We start from the raw sequence: 19,010 nt of genomic DNA on the forward strand, positions 1-19,010 counted from the left end.
ACACTTGTTAGGATGGCTATTATCAAAAAAACAAAAAGCAAAAAACAAAGACAAGACAGGGCTGAGGATGTGGTTTAATGGTAGAGCAGTGTTTATCATGTGAGGCGCCCTGGGTTCCACCCTCAGCACCTCACCATCACACGCACAACACCCAACAGTAAGTGTTGGCGAGAAGGTGGAGACCAACATCATTGGTGAGAATGTGAAATGTTATAGCCATTATAAAAAACAGTATAGGTTCCTAAAAAGATCAAAAAATAGAACTACCCCATATGATCCAGAAATCCCACTTCCGTGTACACAAAAAAACTGAAATCTGGAACTTTTTCACTGTAGCACTATTCACAACAGCTAAGATGTGGAAACAACCAAAATATCTATTTACAGATGAACAGATGAAGAAAATGTTTGGTATATGTATAATGATATAATATTTGGCCTTAAAGAAGGAAGTCAATATGCAATATGAAACATCATGGATGAACATTGAAGACATTATGCTAAGTGAAATAACGCAGTTATAGAAGGACAAATGCTGCAATAGTTCATTTATATATGGTGTCAAAAATTGCCATACTCAGGACTGGGGTATAGCACTTCGTGGTAGAGCATGTGTTAGCATCTGAGAGGTCCTGGTTCAATCCCCAGCACACTCTCCCCTAACAGAGAATAGAATTGTGCATAGCAGGGGCTGGGGCCAGGGGAGAAATGCAAAATTGCTAATCAATGAGCACAGAGTTTCCATTATACAAGATGAATAAGTTCTAGAGGTCTGCTAAGCAACATTGTACCTACTGTTAACAATATTGTGTTGTGCTCTTAAAAATTTGTTAAGAGGGCAGATCTCATATTAAGTGTCTTTATTACAATAAAATAAAGTTAAATTTAAAAAGGGAAGACAGTCCTCCTTCTCTTCCTCAATCCTTCTATCTAGGACATGTGATGGCTCTTGCTGCTATTCTGGATCAAAAAATGAGATGGAAGGGGCTTGTATCTCCGCCCACCACAGAACTGCCACACCAACTCAGGATGCCTTTTTCTAGACTTCTTTTACATGATAATTTTCAATCTTGCTTAAGTAATTTTAATTTGAAGTTACTATTATTGACAGCTGAGGAGGAAGAAGTTGAAATAGCTGGCCTGAGATTCTGTGTGTGTGTGTGTGTGTGACAGAGAGAGAGAGAGAGAGAGAGAGAGAGAGAGAGAGAGAGAGAGAGAGACAGACATACATACATACATACATACATAAATACATACATACATTAGGGGGAGAGAAAGACAGATAGACATTGGGGGGAGGGGACAAGCAGAGGGAAATACTCTTCCAGGGAAAACAAATGGCCCTGTCTAATCTTTTCCCACTGGATCTTCAGGTCAGCCTAGGCCCAGGTTGGCAAACGAGCGACCACTGGCTAGCTACTCTGTTTTTGTAAGTAAAGTTTTATTGGAACACTGCTATATTTATTTATTAACTGTCTATAGCTGCTTCTGTGCTACAAGGGCAGAGTTGAGTAGTTATGCCGGAGACTGTGTAGCCCACAAAGCACAAAATATTTCCAGAAGTTTTCTAATTGCTGAAATAAACTAATAATATTTTCTGGAAGAAAAAATCCTTTTCTACAGAATGCCCTTAGAAGGATATGCCTATAGGACGGATTACCTATAGGACTAAGAATTGCCTATAGAAGTAAACCATTAATCTGTGAAGCATGGTTCCCAAAAGACTGCCACATGAGCCACCCGGCTCTCTGGGCTATATAAAAGGGAGATGTTTTGTACCTTAAGTGCTTCCTACTGTGTAAGGTAATAACCCACAAAACCTCACTTGGAGACCTCATATATTGAACTCCCTGTTCTTAAATTCTGTTCTGTGCTATTGCTTTCTCTGTTTCTGTGCCAATATCACTACTTTGTTTACTGTAGGGGTATATCTGCATGACTGAAGATCATGCTCAGCTTTGTTTCTCATAGATACCAAACTCATTGCCCTTTTATTTATTTGTGCAAATTATGTAAAACCCCTATGTTTTATTATGTAGAGGATGTTGGTGCTCCACCCAGATCCCCTTGGATTCTTTTTATTCATTATGTGAAAGTGTTTTTCCATGGGCGCCATAGTAAGGTCCTGCGTGGGGGGGGGGGGCGGGGGGGGCAGGGAATATATATATATGGTGGGGGGTGGGGGAGCATGTGTGCACCTGTGTACCTGCTTTCCTTAAACAGCCTTAGACCTGGGAACTTAAAGTCTCATAACAGTTCTCATCCTATGACTGATGTGCCTTTGCCTGAGGGAGAGTCGATTCTGAGGCATAAATTTCACAGTGGAGTTCCTTTGTATGATCAGGTTGAAGCTACCCTTAGCAGGACTTTGAGAGCTGAGCCCTGGTTGGCTACCTTGCTTTCACTGTCCTGATTCTCCCTCTCCCTTCCTAGTTTCCTCTGGGGTAACTTCCTTAATAACTACTGGCACACGAGTCTTTGTCTCAGGATCTGCTGTGGGGGCTTTTGACGCTGACACCTAAGGAGAAGAATTATTATGTGCTTACCTTCTAAAATTGATGTTGAGATTGGCAGTCATGACAATCCCCCCAGCTCTAAATGCACACATACCAGTGGTGGAGTCAATCATAGTCGCAATGGCACCTCCGTGAACGAATCTAGTTACAACAGCAGAGAAAGAGAAATGGTCTCAGAAGTGTGGGAAATAAAGCCTTTCAAGAGAAGGAGAAATTATCCAAGCATCTTCACATAATTACTTTGGAGAGGTTCACTTAGTCCATGTTCAAGGTATTGAATGTCAAATAATATCCCTATCTCCAAAATTCAAAGCATAATAGCATAGTCTTGAGTACTTGTATAAAATAGGAACTTAAGAGTAACCAGATCACATCATACAAAAAGCTAAAATATACTTCTAAAATTTATATTATGTTTCTATTAAACAAACTATATACATTCCATGTTTAGAATTTTAGAAAATGCAGATAAGAAGAAAAAAATGTGCCAGGTGCAGTGGCACACACTGTAATCCCAGCAACTCAGGAAACTGAGGTAGGAGGCTGAGGTAGCCAGCCTGGACAATACAATAAGACTCTATCTCAAAATTTGAAAAAAAAGAAGGGTTGGGGATGTAGCTCAGAGCCCCACTGGGTTCAATTCCTATTACTGGGGAAAAAAAAAAAAAGAGAAAAATATAAGGTCTATAATACTATGATCTAGTCAGTGCCAGGCTATTACTAACATGTTAATGATACTCCCTCAAACTACACTCTATTGTCCTATGTTCTATAATAATATATTCTCTATGCCCTTTAATATTACATTAAAATTTTAATTAATAATAACAATATAGGTAACATGACTTTTATAATATATTATAAACATTTTTCTATGTCAATAAATTATATCTACACTACCATTTTAATAGCTTCTTTGTATTCCCTGGACACATGAGGGTGCTAAGAGCTATCATACTTACCCAGGTGTTCCCTGCAGGTGAGGACCTACTTGAAGAAAGCAAAGTACCTTTCTCTCAACATCATTACAGAACATCACATATTCAAAGCCCAGGCCAACATCCAAACTTCTTGGGAATTGTTGAGCATGTTGTTCTCCTTTTGCGAGACTTGAGTCTGCAGGGAAATGAGGTAGATGGTCACAGGTGGGTGAGAAACAGGTACAAGAGAAGGCCATGATAGAGCTAAGCACCTATCACGGTGTTTAGAATCATATGTGATTGATTTAAATGTCAACTGGGTACAAAATTGAAAGGAATGGGAGGGTCCCAAGAAAAAGAACATAGGATCTTTGCCATTGTGGATTTGTTAGTCTAAATGGGGATGCAATAAACATTCATGAAATGAAAACTCGGCACTTAAATAAAATGAATAAAATGGTAAGCTACAGACAGAAATTCTTCTTGGAGTAGATATGGTTTAAATGAGACTTAAAGAAAATGAATAATCTAACAGTGAGAAGAAGGTTTTCCTGGCAGATATAAATTTAACCTGTTAATTATACTGAATCAGTAACAGGGCAAGTTCAGTGCAATATTCAATGAGATTCTTTCTTTAAGTCCCCAAACCAGGGGTAGCATCATTAGGGTTTATGAAATCAAATCAATGGGTTATAATCATTCTTTAAAAAGAAACACAATACATCACATATATTCTGGGCAAATACTGTTGCACTTGTTTAGATAGTTTTTTTTTTTCCCCCCCACTTACACAACTGTGTGGAAGTTGAGTATTCTAGGTTAAGTCAAAATGTAGGTTTACACTAAAGAAAGAAATTAAAGAACACCTTAGACGATGGAAAGATCTCCCATGTTCTTGGATAGGCAGAATTAATATTGTCAAAATGGCCATACTACTAAAAGTGCTATACAGATTCAATGGAATTCCAATTAAAATCCCAATGATGTACCTTACAGAAATAAAGCAAGCAATTATGAAATTCATCTGGAAGAATAAAAAACCCAGAATAGCTAAAGCAATCCTCAGTAGAAAGAGCGAAGTAGGGGGTATCGCAATACCAGATCTTCAACTCTATTACAAAGCAATAGTAACAAAAACGGCATGGTATTGGTACCAAAATAGACAGGTAGATCAATGGTACAGAATAGAAGACACCGACACAAACCCAAATAAATACAATTTTCTCATACTAGACAAAGGTGCCAAAAATATGCAATGGAGAAAAGATAGCCTCTTCAACAAATGGTGCTGGGAAAACTGGAAATCCATATGCAACAGAATGAAATTAAACCCCTATCTCTCACCCTGCACAAAACTCAATTCAAAATGGATCAAAGACCTTGGAATCAGACCAGAAACCCTGCATCTTATAGAAGAAAAAGTAGGTCCAAATCTTTAACTTGTTGGCTTAGGATCAACTTCCTTAATAGGACTCCCATAGCCCAAGAAATAAAAGCTAGAATCAACAACTGGGATAGATTCAAACTAAATAGCTTTCTCTCAGCAAAGGAAACTATCAGTAATGTGAAGAGAGAGCCTACAGAGTGGGAGAAAATCTTTGCCACTCATACTTCAGATAGAGGGCTAATTTCCAGAATCTATAAAGAACTCAAAAAACTCTACACCAAGAATACAAATAACCCAATCAACAAATGGGCTAAGGAAATGAACAGACACTTCGCAGAAGATGTACAAGCAATCAACAGATATATGAAAAAACGTTCAACATCTCTAGTAATAAGAGAAATGCAAATCAAAACTAACCTAAGATTTCATCTCACCCCAATTAGAATGGTGATTATCAAGAACATATGCAACAATAGGTGTTGGAGAGGATGTGGGGAAAAAGGTACACTCATACATTGCTGGTGGGACTGCAAATTAGTGCAGCCACTCTGGAAAGCAGTATGTAGATTCCTCAGAAAGCTTGGAATGGAACCACCATTTGACCCAGCTATCCCACTCCTTGGCCTATACCCAAAGGACTTAAAAGCAGCATACTACAGAAATACAGCCACATCAATGTTCATAGCTGCTCAATTCACTATAGCCAGATTGTAGAACCAACCTAGATGCCCTTCAGTTGATGAATGGATAAAGAAACTGTGGCATATATATATAATGGAATATTACTGTGCCATGAAGAAAGATAAAATTATGGCATTTACAGGCAAATGGATGAAATTGGAGAATATCATGCTAAGTGAGATAAGCCAGTCTCAAAAAACTAAAGGATGAATGATCTCACTGATAAGCGGATGAGGACATATAATGGGGGGTGGGAGGGGTTAGTGTCAGGATTTGGGTTAGGTTTAGGGTTAGGGATAAGGAGGGTGGTAAGAATGGAGGAAGGAAGGACTATATAGAGGGAAAAGAGGGGTGGGAGGGGTGGGGGGAAGGGAAAAATAACAGAATGAATCAAACATTACCCTATGTAAATTTATGATTACACAAATGGTATGCCTTACTCCATGTACAAATAAACAACATGTATCCCATTTGTTTACAATTAAAAAAAAAGAAAAGAAAAAAAATGTAGGTTTACTAAAAATAAAGATGGAAAGCTATTTCTTTAAGGGAAGGGTATTCTTTTACAATTATTTAAAAATTTAATCTTATATATGTTTAGCTTTCTTTTATAGGTCATCTGGTTTGCAGGCAGAAAACTAGTTTCTTTTATTTCTATTGAATTTATACTTATAAACTTGGATAAAGATATGAGATAAGAAAATCTGGGAGAAGCAAGGACAGGGGAAGATGTCTTTTTCTTAGGCCATCTTACTGGACAGTCACCCTGTCCTTTAGACTTTTGTGTGTCCAACAACTGGCATGGATATGTACACACTATATGTACTCAGAGAATTAGACAAAGAAACTTAAAATTAGGGATCAGTATTATTGCACAATAGAAAGAATCTTGGCCTAGGAATTGGGAAAATTAAAATTCTTGGTCTAGCTCTGTCCTAGAACTAGCTCTTTTTCTCTGTGGTTTATCCATACAATGAGGAGATAAATCTCTGAGATCTCTTCCAATTCACATCAGGATAAGATAAGCATCAAACTCTTCTAATTTTTTACTTAAGAGTTCAAAATATTTGGTCTAGATTACCAAACCTTGAGGTTACCTCACAAAAATGAGAAAAATAAGGAGGGTAGAACAAGTTGTCACAAATACAATCTCAGGCTCTGACCTTTTGAAGCGGAACCTGTACTTAACAAGATTTCCCAGGTGTTTCACATTTGCGTTAAAATCTGGGAGGGGATAACTGCCGAAGGTGGCAGAAAAATAACACGATCAGCTCTGCATTCTGAACCACTCTGACGGATGGGTGGAAGAGGGGTTTTGAGGAGGGCAGGAATAAAGGCAGGAGAGCTTAGATGACAATATAGAATGAACAATGCCTAACAAATTTGGTACTCAGGTCAGTAGGAGCTTTTGTAAAGGCATTTTGGTTAGAGCTGATCAGGTAGAAGTCAGAAAGCACTAGGGTAAGGGCATTCAATTAATTGTGTGAGGTGATACTACTTAGAATGGAATTAGAAATACAAATTAATTACATTTTTAATTATTTAAAAAATTCTTAATTAAAATTAAGAAAAATTTTTTGGTGCTACAGAGTGAGTCAAATATCTTGAGCAAGCTAGGCCAGCACTCCATCACTGCACAGCCCTAAAAATTAATAGCTAAATTTTACCTTCATTCATAAAACAGAATAATTCTTATCTCTATATTGGAGAATCTAAAAGGAAGTTCAAATTTTTTTTTCTTGGTTGAAGTAGTTGTACTTTTGTTTCATTTATTCCTTTGGCAAATACTGAAATATCTACCATGCAAGCACCAAAAGGTACTTTGCCCAAGGTCACACAGCTTTAAAATTGTGGAACCAGAATTTCAACCCAGAAATTTGTGGGACTAAATTTCAATCACTGAGTTGGGAAACTGTTGGATTTTGGATTGTCTGTAAAGCCATGAGACAATGAGATTATCAAAGGAGATCAGAGAAGGGGGTACTAAGCACTGGGATGGATGTGGGGGAAACCGAACATTCAAAGTTTGAGGATGGGGAGGAACTAACATAAAAGTACTGAAAGGGAGGGGTGGGTGCAGTGGGAAAATGTGGTGACCTGGAAGCCAAGTTCCAGGAGGAAGGAGTCACCAGGTGTGCTAAAAGCAGAGCGAGGTCACTGGATTTAGCAACAGGAGTATCACTGGTGTTCTTGACAAGAGCAGTTCAATGCGGGGTGAGGGGCTGAGTAGAGTGGGTGCCAGAGAGACCAGGAAGAGAAATACAGTTGTGGTGTGTCTGCATGCTGAGAAAGATCTAGTAGAGAGAGCTATCCTCCCAAAGGGGAGGGGTGCAGTGCACAAATGGCCCGCTAGAGTATGGACAGTTCACACATGCAGAAGAGATGCAGAGCATCAGGAACAGGGCAGGGAGGAGGAGAAATGAGGCAGCCAGAGCTTGGAGATTCTCTTCTGAAGAATTTCCTCTTAGCGAAATAGAAAATACGATCAGCTGAGAGTGAGAATGGAAAAGAATTTGAGGCATGAAAAGACAGAAAAGGCAGGAAATAGTAACATAGGAAAGCAGGAGCGTAAACAGACTAGATTTCCTAAATATGATCATTAGGCAACATCAAGAGCCAATTTGAGGTCATTTAGAAAAAAAAAATCACAATCCCCAAACTCCTATCTGAAGATCTGTTTAAATGATCAAATGATAATGAGTCATTCAGAAACATCTGTTACAGCTCCAAGAAAGCAAGGACTTTCCAGCCTCAATCTCCCGAGTTGCTGAACAGTTATCTGCTGAGTGAACAAATACTGTGTATTGCAAATAAGAAACCAAAAAGGTCTTTAGAGGTTGGTTCTAAAATGAAGAAGGTAGTTGGGTACAATGGCGCATGCCTGTAACCGCGCCTGAGGAAGGTGGATCAAAATTTGAGGCTGGCCTCAGCAACGTAGTGAGACCCTGCCTCAAAATAAAAAATAGAAAGAACTGGGGACGTAGCTCAACGGTAAAGTACTCAAAAGGAGAAGGAGGAGAAAAAAGAGGGAGAAGCGGAGGGGGAGGATGAGGAAGAGGAAGAGGAGGAGGAAGAAGATCACTACTAATAATGTATTAGGTATATATTTATATGTAACATTCTTCAGTGAGGTTCAGTAAGTCAGCATGTAGTAGGTGAAGGAAACAAACAGCTCACATGAAAGACACGGGGAGCCACCTGACTGTAAATGAACTGTGTGACATGGCTTTAGCAAATCGTTATCAAACACTAACGATTCTGACAGACTGCAATATGTCCTGGGAAAAGCAACCAGGAATATGAGCAGACAGAAATACCTTCTGGGAGAAACACCTGAAAACAACAAACTGGACTGGCAGGGAGAAATTGGCAGGTGAACAGGAGTAGGATGCAAGTATCTAATTCCTACACAGGAAAGGAAGCCAAGTGAAAGAATTCTACTTATCTGTGTCTTCCCAGATGGTAGAACTCAATGAATGGATGAAAGTCCCAGGAGCATTAGAGCTCAATAGAGTATAAAGAAAAAAAAATCACTAATACAGTTGTCTAAAATGGAAGAAGCCCTTTGTCCCAATTACCCCATGACTGCAGGGGTTCAAGTTAAATTCAGATGACTGGTTGTTAAGGGTTAATGCAGAAAGCAAGAAAAGACAGGAAGAAAAGTCAAATTTTAGTAGTAGTTTCCAACTTTTCTTTCATAATAAAACAACTGAGGGAGCCCACTGGCTTTTCTTTGGTAGCAGTGGCTTAATAAGGAGAGGGCCAGACACTGAGCTCCATAAGGGTGGGCACCTCATCTTTTCTTCATTGCCATATCCCTCGGCCTAGCACAGTGCCTGCTACACAATACTCAATTAATATTTATAAAAAGTAAGATGGCTACTGACTCTCAAGGGGGAGGAGGAAGAAGGGTATCCCTAAGAGCCCCCTTAAGTTGGCAGTCCCAGACTAAATGGATGATTTTCAAGTTTCCAACTCTCAGATGCTCTTTATTTATCTAATCAGTCTGTTTGTTTCAGTAACTACTTACACTTATAAAACTCTTTAAACTAGTGGTTGCTAACATTTTTAGGTAATGGACTCCTTTGAGAATTTTATGCAAAATTACTAATCCACTAAAAAAGGGATATCCCTTTGTGGGAGGGCAAATCACTAATTTTTTTAGTGTTTGTCTGAAAGGTGAAGAAGTTGCATTCTCATAAAGGGAGGTGCTGCGAGGTTTTGCTTTTAAGTGCAAAAGTCTAATTTAAGATTCTAATTAGGCACTGTAGCATCTTCTAAAAAGGTAAAGGTGAGCATTATTATCTCCATTTGAAGGGAGATAAAAATCAAAGATGACTTCAGTAAGACTAGTTTCTCAGGTGTGGAGATAAAACCAGTTTAAAAAACTTTGTTTCTAGTCAGTTGTTAATACCATACTGAGGCAGAAGAAAGGCTTAATAAAATGGACAGGCAGGGAACTTTGGATCCTTTAAGGTCATGTCTCTGTAGCAGGGCAGAGAAACTACAGAACTAATGGATAAACTGTGGTATATTTATGCAATGGAATATTACTCAGCCATAAAGAATAATAAAATTATGGCATTTGCAGGCAAATGGATGAAACTGGAGAATATCATGCTAAGTGAGATAAGCCAATCTCAAAAAACCAAAGGAAGAATGATCTCGCTGATAAGCAGATGGTGACACATAATGGGGGGGAGGGGGCAAGAATGGAGGAAGGAGGGACTGTATAGAGGGAAAAGAGGGGTGGGGGGGAGGGTAGGGAAAAAAATAACAGAATGAATCAAACAACATCACCCTGTGCAAATGTATGATTACACAAATGGTATGCCTTTACTCCATGTACAGAGAATCAACATGTATCCCATTTGTTTACAATAAAAATAAATGGAAAAAAAAAGAACTAATGGATAGTGAGACATCTATAAAAAAGGCTTGGTGACCTGACTAGACCACAGGGCATCGGAAAAGCTCATGGACACTGAATGCCTTACTCAGGATTGGGTAAGGGGCTAGCTCCCTTAACACCGGGTAGATCTATATTAGCCCCTGGACAACAGCCACTCTCCAGTATCTCTCTCTAGGGATCCCTACTCTTTGCGAGCTCTGCTTTCTATTACTCTAATAAATTCTGTTACTTCGCTCTCACCCTTGTATCTGTGGATTTCATTTTTAGAATTTGTGAGACAAAGAATCCAACTCCATGCTCTGTGCTACAATTAGAAATCAGCTGGTTCCCATTATGGAGGCACAATGTCTATACCAAATAGTCTACCTATTAGAGATAATCTTATTCTTAACAATAGGCTTTATATCCTCCCACAGTCGGCAAAATAACTGTTAAGATTTCTGGGTTTTCAAGATGGCGGCCTAGAGGGTGGCTGCATTTCATGTTGCTCCAGGACTCAGGATTCAAAAGAGGAGATATTGAGAGACTTGGGACCAACTCAAAGCAGCCAGGTGAGTCTCTCCCGTTGGGGAGGCATCCCGGATGGGGCGGTAGTCCCGGAACGCAGGGAACTTTGTGAAGTAGAGCTGCTGGAGAGACACCCCTCCCCCCACTGGAGCAGTGAACTCGGACAACTGGGAGCATCGGAGAGGAGGCCGCTCAGCACAGCGCTGGGACTCGGAGCAACCACTGGGGCTCCGGTGGCTGCCCAGGGGAGGAGCGGCGAGGAGAGCTGTGTGGACTCAGAACACTGGGGCCTGCCCTGAGGAGGAGGAGGAGGAGGAGGAGGAGGAGGAAGAGGAGCACGGCAGGTCGTTTGGACTCCCAGTGACTGCATTAGAGCTCCAGGCGGCTGCTCAGAGGAGGAGGGGATGGGTGAGTTGTTTGGACTTAAAGCGACCGCTCCTCAACACGGGGGCTGCCTGGAGGAGAAGCACGGTGGGTCACTTGGTCTCGAGTGGCCGCACCAGAGCTCCGGGTGGCTGCCCAGAGGAGGCGTGCAGCGGGTCATGTGGATACAGAGCCACTCAGAGCGACCGCTCCTGAACACCCGGGGGGGTTACCTGGAGGAGGAGGAGGAACGGGGCGGATCACTTCCACTCGGAGTGATTGCCCAAGGCTACGGGCGGTTGGTGGGAGGAGGAGACACGCAGTGAGTTGCTTGGACTCCTAGTGACCGCACTGGAATACTGGGCGGCTGTCTGGAGGAAGAGGCGTGTGGCGGGTCTCTGGGACTCAGAGCGATTGTACGGGGCTCCAGGTGGCTGCTCAGAGGAGGGGCCGCATAGCCAGGCGATTAGGTGCAGAGCAGGGTCCCAGGACCTAGGAGGCTTCTTGGTGGAAGAGCCACACAGAGACACGCTTAGGGGTGGAGCGAAGGTTCCAGGACTGCGGGCAGATTCTCTGAAGAGGGGCAGCCTAAGGAGATTCATCTGCGAAGGGTGAGGCTCCCAGGCCCAGGAGATAGGGCAGGGCCCCTGGGAACTTTGCAGAGGAAGGCAGCCCAGCCCAGGCGGTAGCTGTAAATTGAGGGGAACCTCTAGGAGGGAACTGATCAGCGAGACCTCCCCACCGGGTGAGTCTTCCCTGCCGGGTGAGGTTACCCCACAAGGATGGTAAAACCAGAGACACAGGCCCAAACAGGCCTTGCCTCAGCCTGCAGCCTAGTTCCCCTTTGGATGACCATTGGTCAACAAGTGGAGGCACCTCTGCCCACTAGCAGGGAACATACCCCACCTGAAGGCCACCACTCCTAGAGAGGCAGCTTCCTTGTGGAGCACCGCATTATCAACTTCCTCCAAGACTTCAGCCTACTGAAGGCTAAGAGGGGATATATACAGAAATCTTCAAGGACATTGTAAGTCAATAGAGGAAATCTGCAATATCTCAGCGGTCCACTGATACCTGAACAATATGAGAAAACAAGGAAAGAAAATGCCGCAAACAAATCTAGATGTTACATCAATAAAACCCAATGACAGCATGGCAGAAGAAATGACAGAAAAGGAGTTCAGAATGTACATAATTAAAATGATCACGGAAGCAAACGATGAGATGAAAGAGCAAATGCATGCACTGAATGATGAGATGAAAGAGCAAATGCAGGCATTGATTGATCGCACCAATCGACAGTTAAAAGAGCAAATACAGGAAGCAAAAGATCATTTCAATAAAGAGTTAGAGATATTGAAAAAAAACCAAACAGAAATCCTTGACATGAAGGAAACAATAAACCAAATTAAGAACTCCATAGAAAGCATATCCAGTAGGATAGAACACCTGGAAGACAGAACCTCAGACATTGAAGACAAAATATTTAACCTTGAAAACAAAGTTGAACAAACAGAGAAGATGGTAAGAAATCATGAACAGAATCTACAAGAACTATGGGATATCATGAAAAGGCCAAATTTAAGAATTATTGGGACTGAGGAAGGCCTAGAGAAACAAACCAAAGGAATGAACAATCTATTCAATGAAATAATATCAGAAAATTTCTCAAATCTGAAGAATGAAATGGAAAATCAAGTTCAAGAGGCTTATAGGACTCCAAATACACAAAATTACAACAGACCCACACCAAGGCACATTATAATGAAAATACCTAACATACAAAATAAAGACAGAATTTTAAAGGCTGTGAGAGAAAAGAACCAAATTACATTCAGGGGGAAACCAATACGGATATCAGCAGATTTTTCAATCCAGACCCTAAAAGCTAGAAGGGCCTGGAACAACATTTTTCAAGCCCTGTAAGAAAATGGATGCCAACCAAGAATCTTATACCCAGCAAAACTTACCTTCAAATTTGACAATGAAATAAAATCCTTCCATGATAAACAAAAGCTAAAAGAATTTACAAAAAGAAAGCCAGCATTACAGAACATTCTCAGCAAAATATTCCATGAGGAAGAGATGAAAAACGAAGAAACAAATCAGCAAAGGGAGGAATTATCCTAAAGGAACTGTCAAATAAAGGAGGAACCAAGTAGTGTCAAATAAATAAATAAATAAAATTTAAAAAATGAACCATATGACCGGGAAACCAAATCATATCTCAATAATAACCCTGAATGTTAATGGCCTGAATTCATCAATCAAAAGACATAGACTGGCAGATTGGATTAAAAAGAAGGATCCAACAATATGTTGCCTACAAGAGACTCACCTCATAGAAAAAGATACCCATAGACTAAAGGTGAAAGGATGGGGAAAAACATACCATGCACATGGACTCAGCAAAAAAGCTGGAGTATCCATCCTCATTTCAGATAATGTGGACTTCAAGCCAAAGTTAGTCAGAAGGGATAAAGAAAGTCATTTCATACTGCTTAAGGGAAGCATAAATCAGCAAGATATAACAATCATAAACATCTATGCCCCAAACAGTGGCTCATTCATGTATGTCAAACAAATCCTTCTCAATTTCAGAAACCAAATAGACCATAACACAATAATACTAGGTGATTTTAACACGCCTCTCTCACCACTGGACAGATCTTCCAGACAAAAATTGAACAAAGAAACCATAGATCTCAATAACACAATCAATAATTTAGACTTAATGGACATTTATAGAATATACCATCCAACCAAGAGCGGATACACTTTCTTCTCAGCAACACATGGATCCTTCTCTAAGATAGACCATATATTATGCCACAAAGCTAATGTTAGCAAATACAAGAAGATAGAGTCACTACCTTGTATTCTATCAGATCATAATGGATTGAAGTTAGAAATAAATGAAAGAGTAAAACACAGAAACTACTCCAACACCTGGAGATTAAACAATATGCTATTATATGATGAATGGATAACAGAAGATATTAGGAAGGAAATTAAAAAATTCTTAGAGGTAAATGAGAACAAAGAAACATATCAAAATCTCTGGGACACTATGAAAGCAGTACTTAGAGGGAAATTTATTTCATGGAGCACATTTAATAAAAGAAGTAAAACTCAACAAATAAACGACCTAACACTATAGCTCAAAGCCCTAGAAAAAGAAGAACAGACCAACACCAAAAGTAGTAGAAGACAGGAAATAGTTAAACTCAGAGCTGAAATCAACGAAATTGAAACAAAAGAAACAATACAAAAAATTGACAAAATAAATAGTTGGTTCTTTGAAAAAATAAACAAAATTGATAAACTTCTAGCCACACTAACAAAGAGAAGACAAGAGAAAACCCAAATCACTACAATTCGGAATGAACAAGGAAATATCACAACAGACACGAGTGAAATACAAAACATAATTAGAAGCTATTTTGAAAATCTATACTCCAACAAAATAGAAAATTTCGAAGACATCAACAGGTTTCTAGAGACATACGAATTGCCTAAACTGAATGAGGAGGACATACACAATTTAAATAGATGAATTTCAAGTACTGAAATAGAAGAAGTCATCAACAGCCTACCAACAAAGAAAAGTCCGGGACCAGATGGGTTCTCAGCCGAGTTCTACAAAACCTTTAAGGAAGAGCTCATTCCAATACTTCTCAAAGTATTCCATAAAATAGAAGAGGAGGGAACCCTCCCAAACTCATTCTATGAAGCCAATATCACACTGATACCTAAACCAGACAGAGACTCATCAAGGAAAGAAAATTTCAGACCAATATCCTTAATGAACATCGACGCAAAAATTCTCAACAAAATTTTAGCAAATCGCATACAAAAACATATTAAAAAGATAGTGCACCATGATCAAGTGGGCTTCATCCCAGGGATGCAAGGTTGGCTCAACATCAGGAAATCAATAAATGTAATTCACCATATCAATAGACTTAAAGTCAAGAATCACATGATTATTTCAATAGATGCAGAAAAAGCATTTGATAAAATACAGCACCCCGGGATTTCGGCTGCAGTGGCGAAGGCTGCTGCCTGGGAAAACTGAGAGCTGAGGTTCTTGATCTTTTACAATGGGTGAACCACAACAAGTGAGTGCACTTCCACCACCTCCTATATCAAGGAATATACAGATGAAAATATTCAGGAAGGCTTAGCTCCCAAGCCACCTCCTCCAATTAAAGACAGTTATATGATGTTTGGCAACCAGTTCCAGTGTGATGACCTTATCATCCGTCCTTTGGAAAGTCAGGGCATTGAACGGCTTCATCCTATGCAATTTGATCACAAGAAGGAACTGAGAAAACTCAATATGTCTATCCTTATTAATTTCTTGGACCTTTTAGATATCTTGATAAGGAGCCCTGGGAGTATAAAACAAGAAGAGAAGCTAGAAGATCTTAAGCTGCTATTTGTACATGTGCATCATCTTATAAATGAATACTGACCCCACCAAGCAAGAGAGACCTTGAGAGTCATGATGGAGGTACAGAAACGTCAACGACTTGAAACAGCTGAGAGGTTTCAGAAGCACCTGGAACGAGTAATTGAGATGATTCAGAATTGTTTGGCTTCCTTGCCTGATGATTTGCCTCATTCTGAAGCAGGGATGAGAGTAAAAACTGAGCCAATGGATGCTGATGATAGCAATAATTGTACTGGACAGAATGAACAACAAAGAGAAAATTCAGGTCATAGAAGGGACCAGATTATAGAGAAAGATGCTGTTTTGTGTGTTCTAATTGATGAAATGAATGAAAGACCATGAAAGATATTTCTCTTCTTTTTTTCATTTTGATAAATAACATCATATAGTCCTCACTTTTGGGCAGTCTTAACAGAGGTATAACTAAAAATATAAAGGAATTTGTTTTTCTTGACACCAGTTTTTCAGTGGTGAGATGCCTTAGGCAGTAATTTCACTGTGTAACAAGATTAGGCAAATGAATACACCTACATAAGAGAAATCACCTTAAAACGTAAAGTGTTTGCTGTTGTGTGGGATATTCCGATTTTTCGAGTAGCAATAAAATTTTGAAGATATCCTTAGTACTAACTAGCAGGCTGTCATCCTTGAAAAAGTATCTTGTTATATGCTTGAATAATGATGGATAAAGGATATTGATACAAATGTGAAAGTATGAAATTTTTAGACTATTTCATTAAATAGTTTGCTTAATCTCCAAAAAGCATGTTGAAAGAGGAACCCAGAAGAATTAAAAAACAGGAACTCTTCCTCATGTCTATTCCTGTACACTCACTATCTCGGCCTCTTCTCCCTAACCTACATGGAATGTTGAGGTGGGAATTTCATAAGTTATTTTTCCAATTATTCAAGTAGTAAGTCCTTTTTTTTTTTTTTTAATATTTACTTTTTATACTGGGGATTGAACCCAGGGGCTCTTAGCCATTGAGCTACATCTCCAGCCCTTTTTATGTTTTGAGATAGGATCTTGCCAATTTGCTCAGGCTGGCTTTGAACTTACGATCCTCCTGCCTTTGACCTCCTGAACCACTGGGATAACAGGCATGTGCCACTGTGACCGGCCTTCTCAGTTGTATGCATTTGTTTTAGTAATTAAGACATCTATGTAGTTAAATACCCATTTCCTTTAAATCTGAGCTCAGGCTTGCTTAAGGCTGGAAGCCTGCAATGGAGAAAGGGTTTGGTGGCAGAGACTGCTAGATGTCTGCCAAAATTTTTGCTTCCTTTTCAGATACGTTACTTAGGTATGGCTGCCCAGCAAGGGACACATATACTGAGTTAGAACTATGCATCTATATGAGACCATGTGACTAAGTTCTACACAGTAGGAATTCAGATGAGCCCCGTTAAAATTTCTTGCATGATCCTCCTGTTTATACCTTCTGCTATTTAGATGGCATACCCAAAATAACTGGAAGCCACTTGAAGATGGCAAAGAATGTCATTTGGACCTTGAATGATTGTGAGGCCTAGTTCTTCCTTTTGTTAACTCCACATCTTTCCCACCTAATTTGATTTTATGTGAGCAAGAAATAAATTTGTTTTGACTAAGAAAAAAAAAAAAAATACAGCACCCCTTCATGCTCAAAACACTAGAAAAAATAGGGATAGTGGGAACATTCCTTAACATTGTAAAGGCCATTTATGCTAAGCCCATGGCTAATATCATTCTAAATGGTGAAAAACTGAAAGCATTCCCCCTAAAAACTGGAACAAGGCAGGGATGCCCTCTTTCACCACTTCTATTCAACATCGTTCTTGAGACTCTAGCCAGAGCAATTAGACAAACCAAAGAAATTAAAGGGACACTAATTGGAAAAGAAGAACTCAAACTATCCCTGTTTGCTGATGACATGATTATATATTTAGAGGAACCTGGAAATTCCACCAGAAAACTCTTAGAACTCATAAGTGAATTCAGTAAAGTAGCAGGTTACAAGATCAATGCTCATAAACCCAACGCATTTTATACATAAGTGATGAATCTTCAGAAAGAGAAATTAGGAAAACTACCTCATTCACAATAGCCTCGAAAAAAAAAAAATACTTGGGAATCAATCTCACAAAAGAGGTGAAAGACCTCTACAATGAGAACTACAGAACACTAAAGAAAGAAATTAAAGAACAACTTAGAAGATGGAAAGATCTTCCATGTTCTTGGATAGGAAGAATTAATATTGTCAAAATGGCCATACTACCTAAAGTGCTATACAAATTCAATGCAATTTCAATTAAAATTCCAATGTTGTACCTTACAGAAATAGAGCAAGCAATTATGAAATTTATCTGGAAGAATAAGAAACCAAGAATAGCTAAAGCAATCCTTAGCAGGAAGAGTGAAACAGGGGGTCTTGCAATTCCAGGTCTTCAACTCTACTACAAAGCAATAGTAACAAAAACAGCATGGTATTGGTACCAAAATACAAAGGTAGATCAATGGTACAGAATAGAGGACACGGACACAAACCCAAATAAATACAATTTTCTCTTACTAGACAAAGGTGCCAAAAATATGCAATGGAGAAAAGATAGCCTCTTCAACAATGGTGCTGGGAGAATTGGAAATCCATATGCCACAGAATGAAACTAAACCCATATCTCTCACCATGCACAAAACTAAACTCAAAATGGATTAAGGACCTCGGAATCAGACCAGAGACCCTGCAGATTATAGAAGAAAAAGTAGGTCCAGATCTTCAACATGTTGGCTTAGGATCAGACTTCCTTAACAGGACTCCCATAGCACAAGAAATAAAAGCTAGAATCAACCACTGGGATAGATTCAAACTAAAAAGCTTTCTCTCAGCAAAGGAAACTATCAGCAATGCGAAGAAAGAGCCTACAGAGTGGGAGAATATCTTTGCCAATCATACTTCAGATAGAGCAGTAATCTCCAGAATCTATAAAGAACTCAAAAAACTCTACTCCAAGAATATAAATAATCCATTCGACAAATGGGCTAAGGAAATGAATAGACACTTCACAGAAGAAGATCTACAAGCAATCAACAAACATATGGAAAAATGTTCAACATCTGTAGTAATAAGAGAAATGCAAATCAAAACCACCCTAAGATTCCATCTCACCCCAATTAGAATGGCGATTATCAAGAATACAAGCAACAACAGGTGTTGGCGAGGATGTGGGGAGAAAGGTACACTCATACATTGCTGGTGGGGCTGCAAATTAGTGCAACCACTCTGGAAAG

At 39.5% G+C, this 19,010-nt stretch overlaps 1 protein-coding gene and 1 pseudogene across 3 annotated transcripts in view; one reads left to right on the forward strand and one right to left on the reverse strand.

Moving 5' to 3' along the window:
• THEM4 (thioesterase superfamily member 4) overlaps nucleotides 1-19,010 on the reverse strand; it is a 45,791-nt gene that overhangs the window by 22,956 nt on the left and 3,825 nt on the right. For both annotated transcript variants that reach the window (XR_013765238.1, XM_079148219.1), the window contains exons 3-4: nucleotides 3,479-3,632; nucleotides 2,547-2,657 (exon numbers count right to left, since the gene is read on the reverse strand). Coding sequence is in view for 1 of the 2 variants with exons in the window: in XM_079148219.1 (XP_079004345.1) it covers nucleotides 2,547-2,657; nucleotides 3,479-3,632 (265 nt within the window). In the remaining variant the exon portion in view is untranslated. The remainder of the gene's footprint in view (nucleotides 1-2,546; nucleotides 2,658-3,478; nucleotides 3,633-19,010) is intronic.
• LOC306666244 (mediator of RNA polymerase II transcription subunit 7-like) lies at nucleotides 15,375-16,789 on the forward strand (annotated as a pseudogene). The gene has a single exon. The product of its transcript is annotated as a mediator of RNA polymerase II transcription subunit 7-like (transcript).

This window comes from Sciurus vulgaris, assembly GCF_902686455.1.
Source record: "Sciurus vulgaris genome assembly, chromosome: 1".
Taxonomy (NCBI): domain Eukaryota; kingdom Metazoa; phylum Chordata; class Mammalia; order Rodentia; family Sciuridae; genus Sciurus; species Sciurus vulgaris.